The following is a 22,957-nucleotide window of genomic DNA, read 5'->3' on the forward strand; positions in this document are numbered from 1 at the left end:
AAGGGCTAGTGCTATTTAAAGCAGATTTTTTTAATTTTTAAAATATTTCTAGTGGAGTCAGTGGGACAGTCAATATACAAATGTCCATAACTTTCTTTCGCGATGTTTCCAGCAGAGCAGGCCTCTCATTCTGTGGACCTTAATGACCAAGCTATTAGATAAAACAGAAATGAAAAGTACGGCAGAAAATCACAGGTCCTACCCTATTCCTTGAGCTTTTGGGCTTGTGGGTCCCCGGCTATGAGCTCAACGTGCACAGTGGCTGGGGGGTGAAATGACCTTCCTTGTTAAAAAAAAAGTGTATGAATCGAGGAGCACAAATGATCAGCATTGATTGATCATAATATAGCAGCAGCTACAATGAAGCATACAGCGAGGTACACAAGCGACCAGCAGGTATCTGAACACGCAACGCACATGACGTGTACATCATGGTCTATTAGTTTAATGTCTTGACGGAAAACATTATCTTGTCTGTCACGGTGGCCAGCCAGGAAAATACCTGGCAGAAACCCTCTCTCTCTGTCACACACACGCGCACGGTTTTCGTTTATCATCACTGATTCTCTCTCTCTGGCAATGTTGTGGGTGGGGGACCATTCTACTATAGTTTGCAATATCCTGTGTAGAGTCCCTATCTGTGCTTCTCTGGTGGACTCTAATCTGGTGACACGCATGCACGAACACGCACACACGCACTAAGCCATAGTCAGGGTGATTTGGCTAGTGTGTAACAGGGGGATTGTGATGGGGGGGATTTCTCCCTTCAAGTACAAATTAGACTGTGCAATCTCCACCAGACTCGGACCACGATAATGGAGAACATGGGGAGCCACAAGGAATGGCGGTGGTGATTTCCTCACTTGGAAAGGCAAGCTCGGCCACAAGTTAACGGCCCCGAGTGGCTCAACGCGATAAGAGAGAGAGGACAAGATTATAGATTTAGGTGTTTCATTCGAATCTTCTGGATTAAAACGGAAGAGCAAATAGGAAGTCGCTCTTATTAAATGATTTCTACATCACCACAACTAATACTGTGTAATGCCCTGTCCCCTCCACCTGCCATGTCCACTTCAAGCTTGGTTTTTACCCTGTCTTATGCCTGTGTCACTTGTCACCAAGAACAAATGTTCATTCAAGCTTGAGAACTGGTCTTGTCAGCAAGTGACACCATGTGCATTGGAACAAATTCGGAAATTACACACTCAGTCCTTTGTACTTATGTCCTCTTATCCTCCATGTTCTCACCTCTCCTCCATCCATTCTTCTTAGTTTTAGTCTTTATCTTCTTTCTTCTTAATATAATTTATTTTAATCCACTCTTCTCTCTCCTCTCAGGTACAAGTTGATTCGTCGAAGGGTCATCTGGCTGATAGGACAGTGGATCTCTGTCAAGTTTAAATCTGACCTTCGCCCCTTACTCTATGAGGTCATCCTCAGCCTTATGCAGGACCCTGACCTGGTGGTAAGCGCGTGCACACACACACACACACACACACACACACACACACACACACACACACACACACACACACACACACACACGCGACATACAACATTCCCGACGACCTTTTCTGCGTGTCACTCATTCCCCATATTTCTTCCCATTTCCTGTCAGTCTACTACTCCGTAAAGGCATAAAAACACCAAAATAAATATTTTGCATCGTGGTGTGTGGAGATCGCAAAACTCCATGTGGTTCAACCCTGACCCCATTGCTGTGATGGGCTGAAATGCATACAGTACGGCTCACTGCCACGATACAGAAATTAATTACTCTCTAGATATAATTTAGGCTCTAGTCTTTAACTCCAATTTATATTTTGTTAAGGTACGCAACCGTAGCCAAACCCTTGCATCGTGTGCCATGCAGAATCAGAATCAGCTTTATTGTTACATCGCAGGTTTGTAGAAGTAAAGAAGTGGATGAAATTAGTTTTTGTGTATAGTTCCCATAATATCGTTATTTCCATAGAAGAAAGAGATGGAAGAAGAGGGAGGTGGCAAGGGGAGAAAAGAGATCCGATTTTTATATCTACACTTTTATCCCACGATAATGTAACCCATTTTTCACCCAGTGCCAATTGTCTAGAAGAGGGGGTGGCAAGGGGAGAAAGGAGATCCGATTTTTATAACTACATTTTTATCCCACGATAATGTAACCCATTTTTCACCCAGTGCCAATTGTCTAGAAGAGGGGGGTGGCAAGGGGAGAAAGGAGATCCGATTTTTATATCTACATTTTTATCCCACGATAATGTAACCCATTTTTCACCCAGTGCCTATTGTCTAGAAGAGGGGGGTGGCAAGGGGAGAAAGAAGATCTGATTTTTATATCTACATTTTTAACCCACGATAATAAAACCCATTTTTCACCCAGTGCCAATTGTCTAATGTAATTCTGGCCGCTACACTCCCTCTGCCAACCTGGGGAGAGCAACAGACTGACCTCATGCTTCCTTTTATGCACGAGGAGTTATGTACTTCATGGAGTCCTTTTCACCTGACGGGGGGAGTTTCCCCGGGTTGGCCGTAGCGCATGGAAGGAACACGTTATTCCAACCAGTTCCTTTCCCCTCCATCAGGCGCCCCGGCTGGTCAGGGGGAGGCACTATAGAGACCAGGATTACTGCATGTTTTTTTGTGAGGGTACCGACTGGACATTGTTCTTATAGAATTTGTATAATAGAAAATAAACATGTACTAGTCCTTGCCCGTTGTTGTGGTGTGTACTGAGGTGAAAGTATCGGCTCGTAGGATAGTAGGCTTTAAGATGTATCAATGATGTCAGACATCTCCAAATTTGGGCACTGTTTCAGCATGCGGCTGTTACCATGGTGGCAGTATCAGTGATGTCATAGTAGGATTTAAGACGTATCAGTGATGTCAGTCATCTCCAAAATTTGGGCACTGTTTCAGCATGCGTATCAGACAGACAGACATTCGGTCGTTTATTATGTAGGATAGGATACATAAATCATGCTGAAATTCATGGCCGTCAATTGCCCAGGATGAAATAAGCTTGAGACTCTGTAGCCCTCACTTCTTCGTTTTACTTCGTAGCCTATCTTTGTGTCCTGGAAGCGCTTGGATGTCTGTGAAGCTGTATCTGTCTGAATGGCATTCATAACCTTTTATTTACAATGCACCAGCTCATCCTCTTGGCCACTGCAGAAGGCATCTGAAATGTATCCATGACATTCATTGCATTTCAACACATCCCGTGTGACACGGCCAGAATGCTAAACAGGTGCTCAGGCAAGATGAGTTTCTAAACTTCACTCCTGAATGCAATGACTCAGAAACACTTGTTTTATTCTCTGTTTCAACTCAATGAGTATTTCAACTCGATGAGTTGAAATCGTGTTCTGAAAGTCGAGACGAGTTGAATAGAGTTCTGAGATTTCTGAAAGTCGAGACGAGTTGAATAGAGTTCTGAAAGTCGAGACGAGAAAGCATCATCTCATAAATGCAGAATCAGTTCACAAAGTTGGTCCCAACGCACGCGCGCACGCACACACACACACACACACACACACACACACACACACACACACACACACACACACACACACACACGCACACACGCACACACAAACCCTATTGACATACGTACAGTACATACTGTACACAGTATGTTCTGTTACATCATTGACCAACCCACAAATCATGTTTTACGGTTCCTCATCAATACTGTCTGGGGCAGTATGTACTGTATGTAAACACAAATGTTAATGGGCTTAAGCAGAGAGCCACCCTCGACCTTAGGTTATATTTAGCTGTCTTTTTACACTATTATATGTGATGCCTCTATATCGTCAATTCGGCGGATGACCGAGACAGACAGACAGACAGACAGACAGACAGATATATAGCGAAATCTTCATATTAAAATGTCAATTTAGGCATTTAGCAGACGATCTTAATCCTGAGCGATTTACAATAAGCAAGGGCAGCACAAGGTAATACATCAAAATAGCAGACAGATATTTGGTTCTCCATAACAACATTCTTACTTGGCACACGCACGCACGCACGCACGCACGCACGCACGCACGCACGCACGCACGCACGCACGCACGCACACACACACACACACACACACACACACAGATATGTGATTCTGTGTATTGATAAATAGATGCCTGGGGAAGTGATTCATGTTCAAGAGGGAGTAAGATTGCTATATCAATCACATTTTAATTTTACATCATTTCCGGGGTGGGGAGGCATAAGCAAAAGGGACATTGTGTGAATATGAGACTCGTTGGTGGAATACTTTTTTTGGTAATATAAACTTTTTAAAGTCAGTCAGCTTACCTTGGGAAATTGCAATCTGCCTGTGAATTGATACTGTGGGATGTTCCTCTTTCTTAGTTGAACAGTAAACTACTGAAACTATCTTGCATGTTTTTCAACCTGGCTGACACTGAGGGAAGACACTGGACATCTGTTATTACAATGATGTATTTGAAATTCAATTACCGGTAGTTGAGTTCTTTAAAATCCCCCTTCAGACACATTTTAAACTATCTAAACATACTTTAATATTTTGTTTCCCAACATGTATAAGTTTTACAGGTGTATGGTGACTGTCAACTGTGGAAAGAGTACTGTACTTATGCTCTTTCTCTCTCAGTGGCATTATCAAACCTTATTCTTCTGCTATGTTGAAGGCAAGCTGCAATGCTAAACATAGCCTGTGGAAGTTTACGATGATATAAGCCTTTTTGATTCTTAAAAGATTTATCTCCTGAGAAAACTGACGGTGACACTTTGTGTCAAGATCCCAAGTCTGAAACCTTGATCATTCTGTATGAACTGTTCTCTGGGTGATTCTAAGCCAAGTTTCTTATCACACTTGAGAAATGAAACTCTGTGTAGGAGGATAGGAGGATAACACTTTATTATTCCCCTGAGGGGAGAATTCAGGGTGTCACAGCAGCACAGAATTATACGAGTGCATAGTAGACAATAAAAATATCTAGAATAAACCCATACTAACCCATACAATAATGTACACATGCATTACATACACCAAAGACAATATACACTCACTTGCACACACATCTACTCTACATCCTCTCAAATACACGCACTCGCACACACAACACATGCAAACAGTAGCCCAAGGCTTACAGCAATAAACTATGCTCACTTCCAACCATGCAAACACCTAGTCTACTTATTTGCAAGAAAATCCACCCGCCACATACTGGTTTATTTATGAGCCACTGTGATTGAACCCAGGCAGCGCTTCCCTTTTCTGTTTTAAATGGTTTATTTATATGTTGTCAGTTCAAAGAGGTCGAGCAATCCCTAATGTATGTGTGTGTGTGTGTGTGTGTGTGTGTGTGTGTGTGTGTGTGTGTGTGTGTGTGTGTGTGTGTGTGTGTGTGTGTGTGTGTGTGTGTGTGTGTGTGTGTGTGTGTGTGTGTGTGTGTGTGTGTGTGTGATGAGTGTCAGTGAAGCCATTTCTAATCGAAGCTTTACAGAAAACCTGAACCACATTAACCAGCAGTAGAACTTTTCTCCCCTTATTATTGTCCGCCCAATTTATAATTTAGGCATTTAACAAATGTTCTTATGTCATTGGTATGATAACTCTTCCTGAGTCTTAGCTAAATGTGTTTTATCAGCTGCTGAAAGTTGGGGTCCCATTAACTTTACTATACAGGGGAAAAAATGCTTTAATCTGCTTTAAGTAGCATGTGAGGGGTCAAACCAGGGGTGTGTTTTTGCATCACTGTGAAAAGTGATGACTCATCACTAAACCATAGTTTTGTGTGCCTGTTTTTAGCCCAAGGAATGTTTTTCGTGCAAAACAAATGCTTACAATGAAAAAACCCTAGTTTGACCCCTCACATGCTACTTTTACGCAAATTATGATTTAGCATTTTTTTTTGTGACTCAGGAAGGGTTATCATACCAAAATATTATCTACAGATATAGAGCTTCCGAAAAAAATCCTAAGTTGGACCCATGGACTATATAACATAAATTCAGACCACCGTCCGATAACTCTACACAGCAAAACCCTGGGTGTTCATTTAAGTCCGACATTCTAGATACCATTTAACTCTTTTACAGTGCTTTGGAAGTTCCCGTTTGCCCCAATTCTGAACGCGGCGCGTTGCCAATACGGCTTGTTCTTTTTTACCTTTTCTGATGACTGTAAGCTGATAAGGGGTCGCGCCGCCGTGTACAGTAAAAACATCTCCCGTAATGCTGCTCTTAAAAATCCACTGCACGTCAACAATAATGGAGTCCCAAATCACTTCCTGGCTGTTTTCTGTGGACCTGAGCTAGATTATGCATTTCTATGCTCTGGACTATGGCAAACGGAGCGGCCCAATTCAAACCCATTCTTTGCATAAGGCTGCCCTCTGCTGCCAGCTTGGCCAAAGTACACACAGAATAAATGAAAATAAAAAAAGAATTGGTTGAAAATATTGAATAGATCTTTTTCTATAACATCGCAAAGGTAAGCTGCTTTTTGCTGGCACCAGCCCCAATAAATAAATTATAACATCTGGCAGTAGGACAGTTTGCACATTCTCAGAGTTGAAATGAACACTCAGGATTTTAATGTGGACATGGACTTATATGAGGTCATTCTTTACACATGGCATCAATCCCTTGAGTCTTGAACTGGCCTTGAACTGGACTTTAATAAGACCATTTTATTTCAAAGTGTCACTTGTAGACAAGGGTGCAGGAGAATGAGGACAGCTACATCATTAAGGACGGATTAATAGGAGGTAATTGAGAAAGAAATTATGGCTGCTGTGAGTATGGGCCACTTGCCAGACATATGGGTAGGAGGTAGAAAGGGTCAGAACATGAAAAATAGGAAGAGGACAAATACCCGAGACATACAAGAGTGTCCATCAGTAGAGTAAGTGACAGAAGTGTACTGAAGCAGCAAGCATAGTGAGATAAGATATTGTGAAAATGCAAAGTTCTGTGATTTCTATCTGTGTGTGTGTGAGATAGATGGAGAGAAGAAGGGAGGAGGGGAGGACGTGCTAGCATTTACATTCTTTGTAGTATAATTGCGCATGAGTTAGTTGGTTGATTGACAGTTCCATGACCTTGTCATTATGTAAAAAATTTAAATCTCTACTGGGCCCTCACTTCAAAACTTTTTCCGGTGCCCCTGTGAGAGAGTGATAGAAACTGCAAGGCATTTGTAAATTACATAAAAGTAAAATGATTCAGATATGGAAGTCGAAGCCCCTAAGGACAAACTGTGTTTAAAGGCTAAGAGCTAAACTAAATGAATCTATGTAAAAGTAGTAGAGCAAATTAAATCAATATTCCATGAGAATCGTTCGCTTGATGGTACAAGCACCACATTTGGCACAGATGATGTCCAGGGTGCACTTTCTAGGAAAAGTATGTTATCCAGCTGAAAATCCAAGATGGCCGCCGGTTTTCACGATGAAAACCTCGCCAAATGTTAAATTAAAGGTTTTTAAAGTAGAACTTGAATGAACAGAAATGTGTTAATGATTCAAACATCCAAATGAATGTATTCTGACTGGAAGAACTCAATGGTGTCAATTGAATTCCAATATGGCCAAAACACAACCAGGGCACACTGGTGGCGACCAGGCGTTTACCAACCAACCTTAACACAACGGTGGGGGGCGAAATTCGGGGCGACAGAGATTTCCTATTCTGTCCCTATCGTGACATAACTCAGACTGCGCTGAGTTGACTCACATGCCCCTCTTCTAGCGCCACCATGAAGTTGCTTTTTGCAGATACTTATCTCCGGCACCGTTGCCCCTATCCATGCCAAACTTTGCACACACACTCATTGGCTGGCAAACAACAACCTCCACCCCTGATTTCTCACATGCCCCTCTTTTAGCGCCACCATCAGGTTGCTTTTTGCAGTCAACATACATGCGACCTGGCGGTCGCTTATCTCCCGATAAGGAGTCTTACTGGTTGTACAATACTAACTGTTGTAGTGTGTACTCACTGTAGTTTTTAGTATACTTTAGTGTCCCAAATCCCATCTAAGTACCTAGTTGCATCCCATATTTCAATGTGCTTTGATGTTTTTGTACGCTCGGGTGGTAAAAGGATAGCCCTCTGCCTTTAACCGTATACAGAATGAGCTCTTTGGGTTCCTAGCTGACAAGATTGTGTCCTGACAATGTCATAGTTGTGACCAAAGGAGAGCAGGCTCTTTCAAACAACCCCATCAACCTTGAAGGCTTAAGACCTTAAGTTTTTGCAACCACGAAGAAGCTAACTCCAGAATGCTCTCCATGCAGCCAAGCAAGCAAATGAAGTCTGCGTTGATTAAGGCATGTGACAGAGATATTGTTGTTGCAGTCAATGCTTTTTCAGCTCTTCAGGATGTAGGCTTAGAAATCATTTGGGTAGTAGCATTTGGCCAGGGTCAGTCCATTAGGTGGTTGCCAATTCATGATATGGTGGTGTATCTTGGCCCAGAGAAATCCAGTGCCATGCTGTTTTTTCACACCTCAGCTTTTCGTGGAAGAGGCAAGAAAACTGCGTGGCAAGCATGGGAGGTATGCCCTGAAGTGAGTCCTGTCTTATAAAAGCTCACTCAATACCCACCTATCGTAGAAGATGCAGACCCTAACATCCTTGAGAAGATGAGGCATGACTGGACTTGTTTGCTTGCAAGCAAAGGTGTTATGATGCCATTCCTCCGGCAAGCACATCCCTCATTCAGCATGTGAAACGGTCTGCCTTCCAGCCTGCATATGGGGCCAGGCAACAGTGTGCAAAATGCAAACTGAAAGCTCTGCCAACTGGGGATGGCAAAAAGATGGTGAGGTCTGGCAAGTTCTCTGGACAGCCCTTCCACCTAGACTTGTGAGCAGTTGACAAAATAGCTGCAAGACTAAATCCCGAGGACGATGCAAATGCTAATGCAATCACTTTGGCCTGAAGTGTACACAGTTGTGTACAGCAATGCTTACCAGCAATGTTTGAGTTGGTTATTTGTATTACTATTTTAATAATTTATTTAAGTTATGTTGATTCAAGTTCTGAATCTTAAGACATGCAGCCTATGCTTTGACACCTTTTCTGTATTTTCATACCGTTATCTATTTATTATCATAATTTGTATTTATTTTTATAAAATATATATTAAAAAATAGAACATAAACAACATTGGGGGAGACAAAGACAAAGCCTCTACGTGGCCTCCCCTACAAGTAGCTTACAGGTCCAATAGCCGAAAGTGAAAAATGCTCAATAATTCTGGTTATTTTGTGACCATTAAAAAAAAAGCCCTTGTGCCCTTGTGCTTTGACATCACTCTTATATTCAAACCAAGAGCTAGACCACAGCATTTCAATGAATGATCAAGGATGCTGCCCTTCACCTTAATGCAATATCTATGTACAGTATGTTGTCTGCAAAAAGCAACCTGATGGTGGCACTAAAAGAGGGGCATGTGAGAAATCAGGGGCCCCAGTTGCCTTAAAGTTAAAGCTCCAAACAGCCCAGAACAAACTGATTAGGGTCGTGCTTGGCCTTCCTCCTCGGGCCCACTTTACCGTTCATCACCACGAAAGCGTGGTGTGGCTCAAAGTAGCTGACAGAGTACAGCATCTTACAATGGACCGGGTGTACAAGATACACTACACCTCAGAGCTACGCATGTATCTGACAAACTACTTCCTAAAGGTCAAGGATGTCCACGATCATAACGCCTGAGGCAGCTCCACTAATCATGTTCAACCTAGATTTAACACTATAAAAGGCTATAATTCGTTCTCCAGCTATGCCACCAACATGTGGAACACCCTTCCGCCAGCCTTAAAGGAGTGTGAATTACTAGCCTCCTTCAAAATTGGTATAAAAAGTTTCTACTCAAGACTTTTAAATAGACTAAAGGCATGTTTTCACTACAGTTCCGGAATTTTTCCTGCAAAATAATTAGCATAATGATTTTCAACTTGCCGGGAGTTTAGTTTTTTGGGTGTTTTCACATAAGCAAAAATGCTGGCATAGCCATAAAATACCTCGTTTTCACTAAACCGTTGTTGCGGTGTTGTCCGTTGTCCGTGTCCGTGTTGCCAGACTTTGCGAGAGAACTAAGCAACCAGGTGTACGAAAATAATCCCCAAAAAGTGATATTATCTAGGCCACACGAGCACTTTAAAACTACCCGCATCGCCACATCAGCTAATTGAAAATTACCGATCTACAAGCTCACAACAAATAAAACGAAACCAGCAACTATCATATACAAACAACTTTACGGAAATGAAGCCCAGAGTCGCTTATAATTAGCAGACATGGCAACACTTGCACTGAAAGACCTGAAAAAAAATGAAAAAAAGAAACACTCTCCCCAGTTCGTTGCGTTCACTGCGGTGGCATCGGTGCCTGTCCTGTCTCTTCTCTCTCTCACTCTGAACGCTACAAATGGATTTACTAAAACAAAATATTCTTCATGCTCAGCAACAACAACACATAAGGTCCGTTCAGAAAGGATCTCATCTAATGCAACGTGTTGCACCTGTGGGCTTTAGATTAGCTGTGGTCTGTGGACTCGCTCGGTGCTCAAAAGACTTTTAGGCTAGTAATCATCACATGACAACGGCGATAAACTAATGATGCACCTTTTGTTGAGAACAGCTTCTTTCTTTCAGAACCTCTCCAGTCCCTCCGCAGATAGCGGAGGAAGAGGTTCCAAAAGGACCTGCCGTTAAGAAATCGTTGCACTTTTGCAGGCAGCCAGCCATGGTCACAATGCGACTCTCACTCTACTCTTTATAGCCTAAATAATTATCCCTAATGTAAGGTGAAGCTGTATTATATTTCGACTGTAGGCCTATATCCCATTCACATTCTGATCGTTTTCAATCCCAAATACAATGCTTTAACTGTTATCATTGGCTCCTTACGCACCTGCTTGTCAAAAAAACGTCAAAAATAACGGTATGCGTTTTCATAGAAGGGAAATTTGTATTCTAACGGTACTTTAGCCAAAAATTACTAGGTATTTTCCCGTCAAATTTCGGCCTCCAAAACTCCCGGAATACAAAATAAGTGGCCGTTTTCACATGGCGTGAATTTCAAAATTGCCGTCATTTTTCCACCCCCACCCTTTTTTTCTTCCGTTTTTCTGCTTTTGTAATTGGTGTTATCCTATGTAAAGTACTATGTTCTATCCGTCTGTCTTTCAATGTTATATGAGATAAATAAAGTAGTTCCTGTGTAAATAAGCTGTAAAGCTTACTAGGATCTCCTTTTAGTTGACCTTGTACCAGTGATTTGTGCTCTCATAAAACTGTATTTTTCTATTGCAAACTGCTAATAAACTCTCAAAAACATTTTTCACATCGACTTAGATGACAGTAACCTATCAATCTGCTCTCTTCCTAAGACTATCAGAAAAAGGGGATGAGGCCATGACCCTTAGATTCACATGCTCGCACACACAAGCATGCTCACGCGTATGCACACACACACACACACACACACACACACACACACACACACACACACACACACACACACACACACACACACACACACACACACACACACACACACACACACACACATGGCTGACATATCCTCTTAGTCACTGGTTGGACCTTGACACGCAGGCCTGGCTGTAATTTAGTTCTCTCTCCACTTCTCATTGGAGTTCTTGTTTTCCTCTCTGAGCTCAGCTCTCCTCTCCTTTTCTCCATGTGATCATTTGTTCCCTCTTAGCCTCACTGACCCCAACACTCTGATACAAATGCTCTCTCTCTCGCACTCACTCACTCACGCACTCACTCACTCACTCACTCACTCACTCACTCACTCACTCACTCACTCACTCACTCACCAGTGTTAAAAGGGGTTTCATATTAGATTATTACATTGAGACATTGCTCATGTGGTCGTGTGTTTGATGGTTATTCTGTATCTGTTGTTGCTATAGAAGTATTTCTGGTCTCTGACCTTCTCTGTCTCAAGTTAGCTTTAGTGTACATATTGCCATAAGCCTGCATTGTGCTTTTCCATGGACCTTATGTGTGTCTCTTTTCTTTTCATAGGTGCGGATTGAGACAGCCACAACCCTTAAGCTCAATATCCTTGCAATGTGTTTGTTGGAACTTTAAATAGGACACGCACTTTGAAAATTACAATGTACGCATTTTATCTTCTTATGTTTGCCTTTCGAGTCTAGCACAGAGGCCACAGAGGCCTTCCCAAACTAACAACGTGGCATATTCTATTTTCATTATATATTAATTGCGACCATAGGTCACAGTTTACTGTCAGAAACTGCACAGCTTGTCTGTGTTCGTACGGGTCACGCTTAACACTATGGTTCCCCTGACACATCATTGTGACATCACAGGTGACATCACAGTGATGTCAGATAATCAGAGCAGAGATCTCCATATATGGGCATAAACAGGTGACATCACAGTGTTAAGGATCTCCATATATGGGCATAAAAGGGATTGTATCCCAGATGAAGCCCTGTTAGGAGAACCACACTATGATCTCCATATATGGGCATAAAAGGGATTGTATCCCAGATGATGCCCTGTTAGAGAGATAGATCCCTGTGATGCCAGGGGGAACAAATCCCTTTTATGCCCATATATGGCGATATGGAGATCCCTGTGATGCCAGGGGAACATGCATCCCCTGGCATCCCCTGTGTGTGTCTCTCTTTCAATATGTGGAGCTGACTAGCATCACCTGGATCTCCATATATGTAAAAGTCCATATATAGTACAGGGGCTAATACAAATTTTGGTACCACCCAAGTGGACCGTAAAATTTTCGTACATGTCTCTAGTTTACGTTTTAGTATGATAACCCTTTCTGAGAAGTAGCTTAATTGATGTTATCACCCGCTAGAGTCGGTGTCCCATTAACTTTACTATACATTGAAAAAAAGGTAAAAAATAATCTGCTTTAAGTAGCATATGAGGGGTCAAACCAGGGGTTTTTCATGATTCTGAATCCATTGCAAGCATCTGTTTTGCAGAAAAAAACATTCCTTGGGCTAAAACGGCCCCCTCAAACGTGTGAAAAGTGATGACTCATCACTTTTCATCCCTTTTTCAAACCACTAAACCGTAGTTTTTAGCGCAAGGAATGTTTTTCGTGCAAAACAGATGCTTGCAATGGATTCAGAATCATGAAAAACCCCTATTTTGACCCCTCATATGCCACTTAAAGCAGATTATTTTGTAGCTTTTTTCCCCCCTGTATAGTAAAGTTAATGGGACACCGACTCTAGCGGCTCAGATTGCCTGATCCTCTCTGCAGAAGCTCCTCAAAACATCGGATTTCAGGACTAGAATACTAAACGGGTGTCAGGCACGATGAGTTTCTAAAGACTACTGAATAGACTAGAGTCTTGAGTGCAGTGAGTCAAGAAAAAAATAAAATAAAATTGTAACATTTGTATGGATGTTCGTTTGACGCTTTACCCTCTTCACCCCAGTAATAATGTTTAAGTGACTTACTCCTTGCTGCTTACCCGCTCATGACATCCTTACACTCAGTTTGACATCCTCCTTAACAACACTATCACCAGTGGATGACTTTGAGTTCAGGACGGAACAGTTCCTACCGGTGAGTACACAGGTCTCATATCAGTCCCTGGCAACAATTGAGGCATTATGCATTATGCATAATAACCCAGCACTAAATAACATCCAGGCTCATTTTCTTACTTGGTATATTGATCCCAAATGACTGCCCATGGAGTCAATTAGGCAGAAAAGCCCATTGTCCAGTTTCCCGAGCAGAACTCGGCAGCCCTCAAAGCATAGAGTGGGGCCCATAAGCCTATTGCTTTTGCACTATAGCAGAGTGTAGCGGCTCATCTTGGACAACGATGATATGGTTGCGTGTGTAATGTGCTGCTGGGGAAACTGGACGACAGGGGCAGTTCTGCCTAATAGACCCCATTGACAGTCACTTAAGTTGGGATCAATATAAGTAGGAAAATGAGCCTAGATGTTATATAGTTTGGAGTTGTCCTACTTGCACACACATACCCTTACCTTCCCACGCACCATTCAATTTATCCCCTTTGTTTCGCTGTGCACTGCAGTACCTAGAATCCATCTTCGGGCTGCTCTTCCAGTTGCTGCAGCAGGTGACAGAGTGTGACACCAAGATGCAGGTGCTGCATGTCATCTCCTGTGTCATCGAGAGAGTCAACATCCAGGTGAGGGACCCCGACCCCCTGCACCCATCATGCCCCGGGAAACCCCAATACTTTTAGATGAGTCGGGTTGATACAATGTCAAAGCGGTATTTAATCACTGTTATTCCTCAGTGGTTGTGATGGGCTGTTAAAATGTTTTTTATTTATTTATTGTGCTAGCACTTCATCACATCGGTCACAGTGTACTTGCCACTGATGATCAAGGTTTGACAACTCATCTCCTGAAGCAGTGATTGATTTTCTTTTCCCGTAGTCGAGGAAAGGTGTTTGTAAATCACAAGCAGACCATGGCTGTGATATCTGCTCTAATTTATTGGGTTGCAACTACTCTCTCAGCCCTAGCAATGCTATTGTGGCCATACTATATGTATTATATATATATTTTTTTTCTTCTTTTTTTCTTCTCGCCTGCATCCATTCAACAGCCAACTTTTCTTTACAATTAATTTGACCTTCATCTGACCCCTCAGAGCTGATTTAAGCCATTTCTTTTAAATAATCCCTCAACTTATCTTTCACAGAAATGGCTTTCATCCTTGCAAACTATAAGTCTTGTTAAGTCCCCTCTGGTCTTTTGTCTAAAACCACCAGTATGGAGAAAGTCCCATGAATATTCCATCCATCCCTCATAGGGGATGTTTCGAGCCCATGAGGACGTGAGGCAACAGCAGACAGAATGTGGTTGCACTTTATTGTACTCCTCGTGCAGAGCTGAAGATTGTATTCCTTCTTTTAATTATGCCATGTAATTGGTCAATCTTGATTAATTCAACATACAGCTGCTAGTTTAAATCAATATTTGCAACTTCCACGCTATCACTTTCTTCACTTCGGTAGCAGACACACTTTGACCAACGTGACAGGCCTGCCAGCCTGTGCTAATTGAACATTTAATAATTCATCACATTTGCCACATATTTAAACAAGTTCCACAATATTGGTAGCTGCCGAATGGCTCCTTCACATGCTATATGTGCAAATATACAATGACAAAAAATATAAAGTATTCTGTATGGATGTCATAGAATAAGTTATTCTGATGCAGTATTTTGTCTGTTATCAGTATACCATGACTCGAGCTACTGTAGCTACAACAGGTATTGCATAATTGGAGGGGCATGCGTGCGTTCCCAACCAGTATCATTCCCACTGGGTATTTTTCCTAATATTACACATTTTGTTTGTCCATATATATCAGATCCGGCCATACGTGGGCTGTCTGGTTCAGTACCTGCCTCTGCTTTGGAAGCAGTCTGAAGAACACAACATGCTGCGATGTGCCATACTCACTACACTCATCCACTTGGTACAGGTAAGACATTCAACCATGTGCTGTACACATGCAGTGGTGTAAAGTAACCAAGTACATTGTCGGCCAAATCAATGGAACTACTTCTTATTCAGCAGAAAAATGACCACGGGACTCAGGCAACCAGTTAATGAATTTGCTAAAACTATATTACTGGCAAGTATTTCATACAGCTATTGGTTAAAAAAATTGGCGAATTAACACAATTACAATTTTGAGGTATTTGTACTTTACTTGAGTATTTACAATTTCCGATACTTTTACTTCTACTCCACTACATCTCGGATGCAAATATTGTACTTTTACTCGACTGCAATTATTTGAAAACATAAGTAACTAGATACTTTCCAGGTATAGATTATAATATTATAAAATATACATTAACCACTTTAGCCCTATTTTATACCTTGGCCTTATGAATATAGCCGATCTACATGCAAGATCGCAACATGTCACATCACAATGTGTTGTGAGCTTGTAGATCTGCTATTTTCAAACATTTTTGTACTTTAACTTTTGATGCTTTAAGTTTATTTTGATGCCAATACTTTGTACTTTTACTCAAGTACATTTTGAATTCTGAACCTTTACTTGCAATAAAGTATTTCTACATTGCCAGTATTGATACAGACGCAATCCCGCCTGCAAACAGAGTTGGCATTACGTGTGATACCTGGATGCCATGATCAACACAGTCATCACATTTCACCATATTCCTCCATAATGGTAAATTATTTCATGTATTCTGCAGACCCAGAGTCATATTCAAAAGCCACACAGGGTCAAACATCGCAGACACAACTAATGTGTTTGTTGTTCATATCGATTGAAGCTAGCAGGTTGTGACAGGTGGCTCTGCACAGTGGATACTGTATGGCTGGAAGTGTTTCTGTGCACCCTACCACATGGTGCTGAGACTCGCCTCCAAAAACATCTCCCAGAGATTACAATTTACAATTTATCCACAGCACCTTACAAGTGCAAGATAAGAGTAAATAGCATGAACCTCAGTCAACAAACCTGTTATTTGTCTAAACAACATGCTGCATAAGTAACAGTATTAGCATTTCAAAGGACCACAATGGAAATAAGCACTTTTCTTGAAACGGCATGCCTTATCTAAGTAACATATGTGAACAATTAACAAACATATGATGCCTGGGTTTGGTGCCTCAGGATTTATAGGTTGCCTTCTCTCTGTATTTCTTTATTTCTCACAAATAATTATTATACCATGTGCTAACCCCATGGGTTGAAAAGTATTGGATTATTGCAATACATTCCTATAGCAGTTGTGTTCAAATTCAGTCAACGGCTCACAGATTTGTTTATTTCATCACATACCGTCCACAAGGCTCTCACACTCTTTCATCATATCATTTTTAGGTCTCTCTCTCTCTCTCTCTCGCTCGCTCTCTCTCTCTCTCTCTCGCTCGCTCGCTCGCTCTCTCTTTCTCTCTCTCTCTCTCTCTCTCTCTCTCTCTCTCTCTCTCTCTCTCTCTCTCTCTCTCTCTCTCTCTCTCTCTCTCTCTCTCTCTCGGGATTTGTCACGTTTGGAAATAAATATGAAAACAATTTCTATAGTTTTCTTACCAGCGTCGCTCTGGTTTGCCATTAATCGACGCACAAAGAGAAAAGACCCCAGGTCCCCTCAGGCTGCAGGAAGGTGTGGACCCCCCCATACTCTAGCTGCCGCTTCATAACACCCACAGCTGGAGGTCTTGGAAAGCTCATTGATGTAGACACGCCACCTTTGAGAAAATTACAGGGGAGCGCACATCTGGTGGACTGTGGGAGGCAGTGACATTTTTTGATTGACTGAAGAGGCATGAAATAACAAACTGTAATATATACTATAACAAACCATTTACATGTTTTTATTCCATTGGAACAAACTTGTCTATACTGTGCATATACAGGGATTGTCTGTACTGTAAGCCCCCACATAAGTGACAAAACAATCATGCCGCCACAGAACTGACTAGCCCTCCTATACTTACTGTATACTTAATCCAGACAAAACACTGTGCTCTGCAGTTATCGGCTGAGTGTGCAAGTTTTCTACCCTCAACTCAGACCAGAGGCCTACAGTATGGGTTATTTTTTACCCAGCTACGATTGCAATGTCAATCAATCCCAAACAAGAGATCTTAGCTGGGCTGACATGGAATTTGCTGCGCACCTGCATCCACCGATAAACACTTTAGCATTTGATCTATGGTACTTCTATTTTATGGACGCTTTTAGTCCCTCAAAGGCCACCCACAGACTCCACACTAAGCACTATAATAACTATATAATTCACCACTGTCGTTATAGTTGTGGTGTGGACTGTGCCATTTTTTAAAACATTTTACCATTCAGCTGCCTGATGAGGTATGCCACTAGCTCGTGATAAAGAATACTGATTTGGGACAGGTTAGACAAGAATCTCATGCTCTCTTTCCCTATCCCATCCATCTATGTACATCAGGTTATTTGGATTGGCATAACGCCATTACTGTGACATACATGAACAAATACGCTGAAATGGTACTGAATATACTTGGCTCCACAGAGCGACAGATGCGCAATATGCAGCATTCAAGGCCATCTAGCATCTTGTCTACTGCACCTCTATCTGAGAGGATCTAAAGTGGTCGAGTAAAACCTGAGGAGATGGGGACACTATTGAAGGGCAGAACGTGAGGCAGTGTATTGTAGTTGACCAGAGGGGACATGTGAAGAAGATGTCAGTGTTAGTAATGGGGAGCCTTTTAGAGGGCAGTAAATAGATTTTAGCCAGAGGAGACTAGCTGAATGAGTTTGTGCTACAGTTTTAAACGTTTGTTTTTGTGTGTTTGAGTTGTGTGTGTGTGTGTGTGTGTGTGTGTGTGTGTGTGTGTGTGTGTGCGTGTGTGCGTGTGTGCGTGTGTGCGTGTGTGCGTGTGTGTGTGTGTGTGTGTGTGTGTGTGTGTGTAGTTTGGGACATTGTTGGCACATTGGTGTACTATTTCTGTTGGCCTCCCTCTAATATTGCTCTCCTCAGACTAACGACTATTCAGAGAACTGACATACTGTATAGCTAACATACATACACAACTAACTACTACTAAACAGCATGCGTTGGTTATGATGCATATACCATGTTCAGGGAAGTTCAAAGTTCAGGGGGATGACTGATGCATACTTTTGCTGACGGTTTAAACCTGGGATCTACGTGTTTCAACTTGTTAAGTTATTTTGTAAATCAATGGCCTACTTCGGCTAAGTCTGTCTGAGTTTTTTTTATGAATATAATTGAACCAATGAGCGCAATTATATTAACAAGAGCCTGTCACAGAATGTGAAGCACAGCGTTCAAAGCCATGCTACTAGGGATGGGACGATATGAACATTTCATATCACGATTACTGTGACAAAAGAAATCACGATTTACGATATCGCGATAATTAAAATCCATTATCCTGGGGCGGAACATTTGCCAAAAAATAGCAGATCTACAAGCTCACAACGGAGCTTGTAGATCGGCTATTTTTTGACATTTGATAGAGAGTGAAAAAAAGACTGTAGCAAGTAAATATATTATAAGTACCTTTTACCAATTGTAGAGGGTTTAAGTAGTTCCGGATATGCAGCTCGGCAAATAAAAGTTGAGGATGATATCACGATTCAATCTCCACGATACGATTATCGTGAGTGTTTTTTTATCACGATAAACGATAATATCGCTTATCGTCCCATCCCTAAGTGGTACGATGATTTCCTTTTTTATTTGTGACGCCACAGGGCCTTGGAGCGGAGAGCAAAAACCTGTACCCCTTCCTACTTCCTGTCATCCAACTGAGCACTGATGTGTCCCAGCCGCCACATGTCTACCTTCTGGAGGACGGATTGGAACTCTGGTACGGAAAAAAGCTTTTGCCGCACACACGCACGCACGCACAAATCTGTGTCTGAATTACTGAGGCCGAAGGCGTAGCCCAAATTTGTCTCAGGTGGTCAATTTGTGCAAAACACATTTTGCTGATTTTGTCATGCTACATTGTCATGTGATCAAGACAGAACTCTCTGATTTATCATAATGCATTCTGATTTGCTAAGATTGCCACCTGACCTGGCGGAGACCTGTGCTCCTCAGTCACACTCAATGTATACAGTAACTACATATACATAATGCTAATGGAAAAGACTGAGAGCCCATCCCACATGGGATTATCAGACACATTTAAAAAGACAAAGGTCTATGGCAGTACTGCGGCAACCATGTCAGCCAGTTGACTCTAACTGTCTCTGTCACACTACCCAAGGCAGACGTTTATCAAGCACTTAGTGCTCTCCTTCCCCTTGCACTGCAGTGCATGCAGGTAGGTACACACATTTTCCTTATAGCATCCTCTGCTCTTCTCTCTCATTGCATCTCTGCCTGCTTTTTCGTAATTTCCAGTTTTGGCAGATCCTTCCGTTTTTCTTTTTGTTTCTTCCCTTTTCCATCCATCTTCTTGTTCTCAATGAAATTCTGCATGGTCATTATTGAAGCAAGCGTGAGGCAATACATCACTGCCTGGCACAGAAGTTACTTTAACATCTTGCTAAATGGATAGACCGTGCCTTCATCTGTCATTAAGTATGTCTTATTCCAGCACTTAGTTTCAAAGGAGGAATTTATCACTTAAAGAATGAAATATTGTTTGTTCACTCTTGGTGTTGGTACAGAAACACGGGCCACTAACCTGACATATGGGACCTTCAGGCTGTCAATGCCGAGATGAAGGTGCACACAATTATCTCCCACAAGTACACAAAAGCACAGACAAGCAGCTTTTACTGCCTTTTTAATTACAATATACCATCACATCCTTTACTTTACATAAAACGACAGACACACAGCAAACCTCAAAGTGCTACAGTACAGATAAATAAAAACATATGATAAGGCATTTGCAAAGAGCAGTCAAAACAAGTTAAAACAAGTTAAAAGGCAGGGTTTTAAAAACCTAAAAGCTAACCAAAAGCTTTGTTAAAAAGGAAAGTCTTTGGACCTCTTTTAAAAACATCAACAGACTGTGGAGCTCTTAGGTGATCTGGGAGCGAGTTCTACAGCAGGGGGCGGCTGCATAGAATGCTCTGTCTCCCATAGTGTGGAGCTTGGTGTGCTGTTCTTTTAGTCGGTTTGTGTTGCCAGAGCGGAGGCTGTGGGTTGAGGGCTGTGGGTCGAGCAGTTCCTTGAGTTGGGGGGGGGGGGGGGGGGGGGGGATTTCCGTAGATGCATTGGTGGGTTAGCAGGGTGATTTTATATTCAGTCCGGGAGGCGATGGGAAGCCAGTGCAGGGAGTGGAGGATGGGAGTGATGTGCTCATATTTGCGCACTCTCATCAGGACCCTAGCAGCGCTGTTCTGGATGTATTGGAGCTTTTGAAGGCTCTTGCTTGGGATCCCGATGAGAAGTGCATTACAGTAATCCAGCCTGGAGGAGACAAAGGCATGGATTAATTGGACTAAGCTTATTTCCATAGGAAACCATTGAAGTATCTCATATAACATTGAATGACAGACGGATAGAACACATTACTAGTATGCAGTGGATATAGTAAAAAAAAAAAGTAAATTCAAATAAAATAAACAGTGCAAAAAATGTATACAGTAGGTAAATACAAAGGAGGGTCAGGGGTGACTGGTCTAGGTTTGTTATTGCCAGTTGCGAATGGCTGCCACCTGTAAGTGGTTTTTCAGGGTGATTTTAAAGGATGCTAGGGAACCACACTCCTTTAAGGCCTTCGGTAGGGCGTTCCACATTTTGGTTGTATATCAGTAGAACAAGTTTGAACCTTTGTTTGATTGACTTTGGGTTGACACAAAGTCACACACACACACACACACACACACACACACACACACACACACACACACACACACACACACACAAGCACACACAAGCACACACAAGCACACACACACACAGGCTGTGCCGTCTTGTGCAAGTGGTTTTCTGCTGCATGTAACATATTTATTATGCAAGACATAGTCAATAGGGAGCAGGTCAGTGTTGAGAAATAAACCCACACAGGGTGATTAGACCTCGACGCAAAGTGGAGGACTCTTTATCAACCTCAAGGGGTTTATTTCACAATAATGATTTGCTCCCCCTTTGATTATCCCGCTTATTAGACCACGGCTAAATGGCCCAAAAGTAACAACAAATCAATTTGATTGATTTCAAAAGGATTTAATTGCTTACAGTAATGAAAGTAGTCCATTCATTTGTTTACATGTCTGCAATGTCGGATGCAGCAAAAATCAAGCAACAGAGATTGATATGAGCCAGGTGCCCTTTGTCTTTGATTAGACAGTGGCCTGTTATTGAGTTCAGCAGTCATTATTAAAAGATTAGAGACCAATTAATTCAGTGAATTACCAATCAGAATCAAGCAATTCATCCAAGCCTTGTAATACGCTTAGATAAACTAGTGTGGCCTTCAGTTCCTCTCCTGTCATCTCTGTTCTGTCTCCACTGTGTCCTTTATCTCTCCTCTCCTCTAGAGGGATCTAAAGAGTAATAAGTCAGTGTTCTGTTTGTGTATTAGCATGAAGTTACACTGCTTTTGCCTCTGCACATTCTCTCTGATAAATGGTCGCGACCTACCTATTTGTTTACTGTGTTTTCAGAGTCATTTTATTAGTCATTTTCTCTCCGTCATTTTACTTTTCTATTCCTGCCTCTTTTCTTCCATTTTCTCTTTCTCTCTCTCTTTCCTCTTTTCTCTCATTAATTAATCCAACATTAATTACTATTTTGTCTGTCACAATTATTTTGAATAATTGCCACAATCGTTTCCATGTTGATTTTCCCCACAAAGTGGAAATACCAGATCTACAAGCTCACAATGCGTCACAATGTGAACTTTTGTGCTCTTGTAAAGCTGCTATTTCTTTATATTTTGAAAGTGTGAACTTATTCAAGTTGCCATAAATGCCCTGTGCATTTTCTTATTTAAAAAGCCTAAAAGGCTATTATATTATAATTTATTATAGTAAAATGTCATGATCATGAAGGCCCTACATTCATGTCTAGTCTGTGAGTATCAAGATCATATCCAGCTTTTGGAGTCCGCTGTGATGTTTTTACGGGATAGGGCATGTCCCCTTCGGGCACAGATATATGACCTGAAGAACCTGTGCAGTTTATTGCCCATGTAATTCATTTTTCGGCCCCATTCCCATATGCTGAGTATAAAAACTAATTTCACCTCAGAGCTCTCATAAAGTGTCATCAGTCACCATGATGTCATGTAGATTAATTGGTTTCCAATAGATAGTAAAGGCTGTGCGAGCGGTGACATTGGACAAAATGGGATGACATTGTAATTGACTTTGATGGTTTCTATTAAAAAAAGTCACTCTGTTTAGTTTAGTTTAGTTTATTAGCACATTTAATAGAAATTTGAACAAAACATATCATGAAAACACAA

The 22,957-nt window shown here is 41.7% G+C and overlaps 1 protein-coding gene across 2 annotated transcripts in view; it reads left to right on the forward strand.

The window, feature by feature from the left end:
- The window catches only part of ipo11 (importin 11), a 219,418-nt gene that overhangs the window by 87,490 nt on the left and 108,971 nt on the right, over positions 1-22,957 (forward strand). For both annotated transcript variants that reach the window (XM_080738216.1, XM_080738217.1), the window contains exons 16-21: positions 1,339-1,465; positions 12,057-12,090; positions 13,559-13,599; positions 14,084-14,200; positions 15,399-15,512; positions 19,278-19,393. In XM_080738216.1, coding sequence (XP_080594342.1) covers positions 1,339-1,465; positions 12,057-12,090; positions 13,559-13,599; positions 14,084-14,200; positions 15,399-15,512; positions 19,278-19,393 — 549 coding nt within the window. The remainder of the gene's footprint in view (positions 1-1,338; positions 1,466-12,056; positions 12,091-13,558; positions 13,600-14,083; positions 14,201-15,398; positions 15,513-19,277; positions 19,394-22,957) is intronic.

The sequence above is a fragment of the Nannobrachium achirus genome (assembly GCF_963921795.1).
Source record: "Nannobrachium achirus genome assembly, chromosome: 12".
NCBI lineage: Eukaryota > Metazoa > Chordata > Actinopteri > Myctophiformes > Myctophidae > Nannobrachium > Nannobrachium achirus.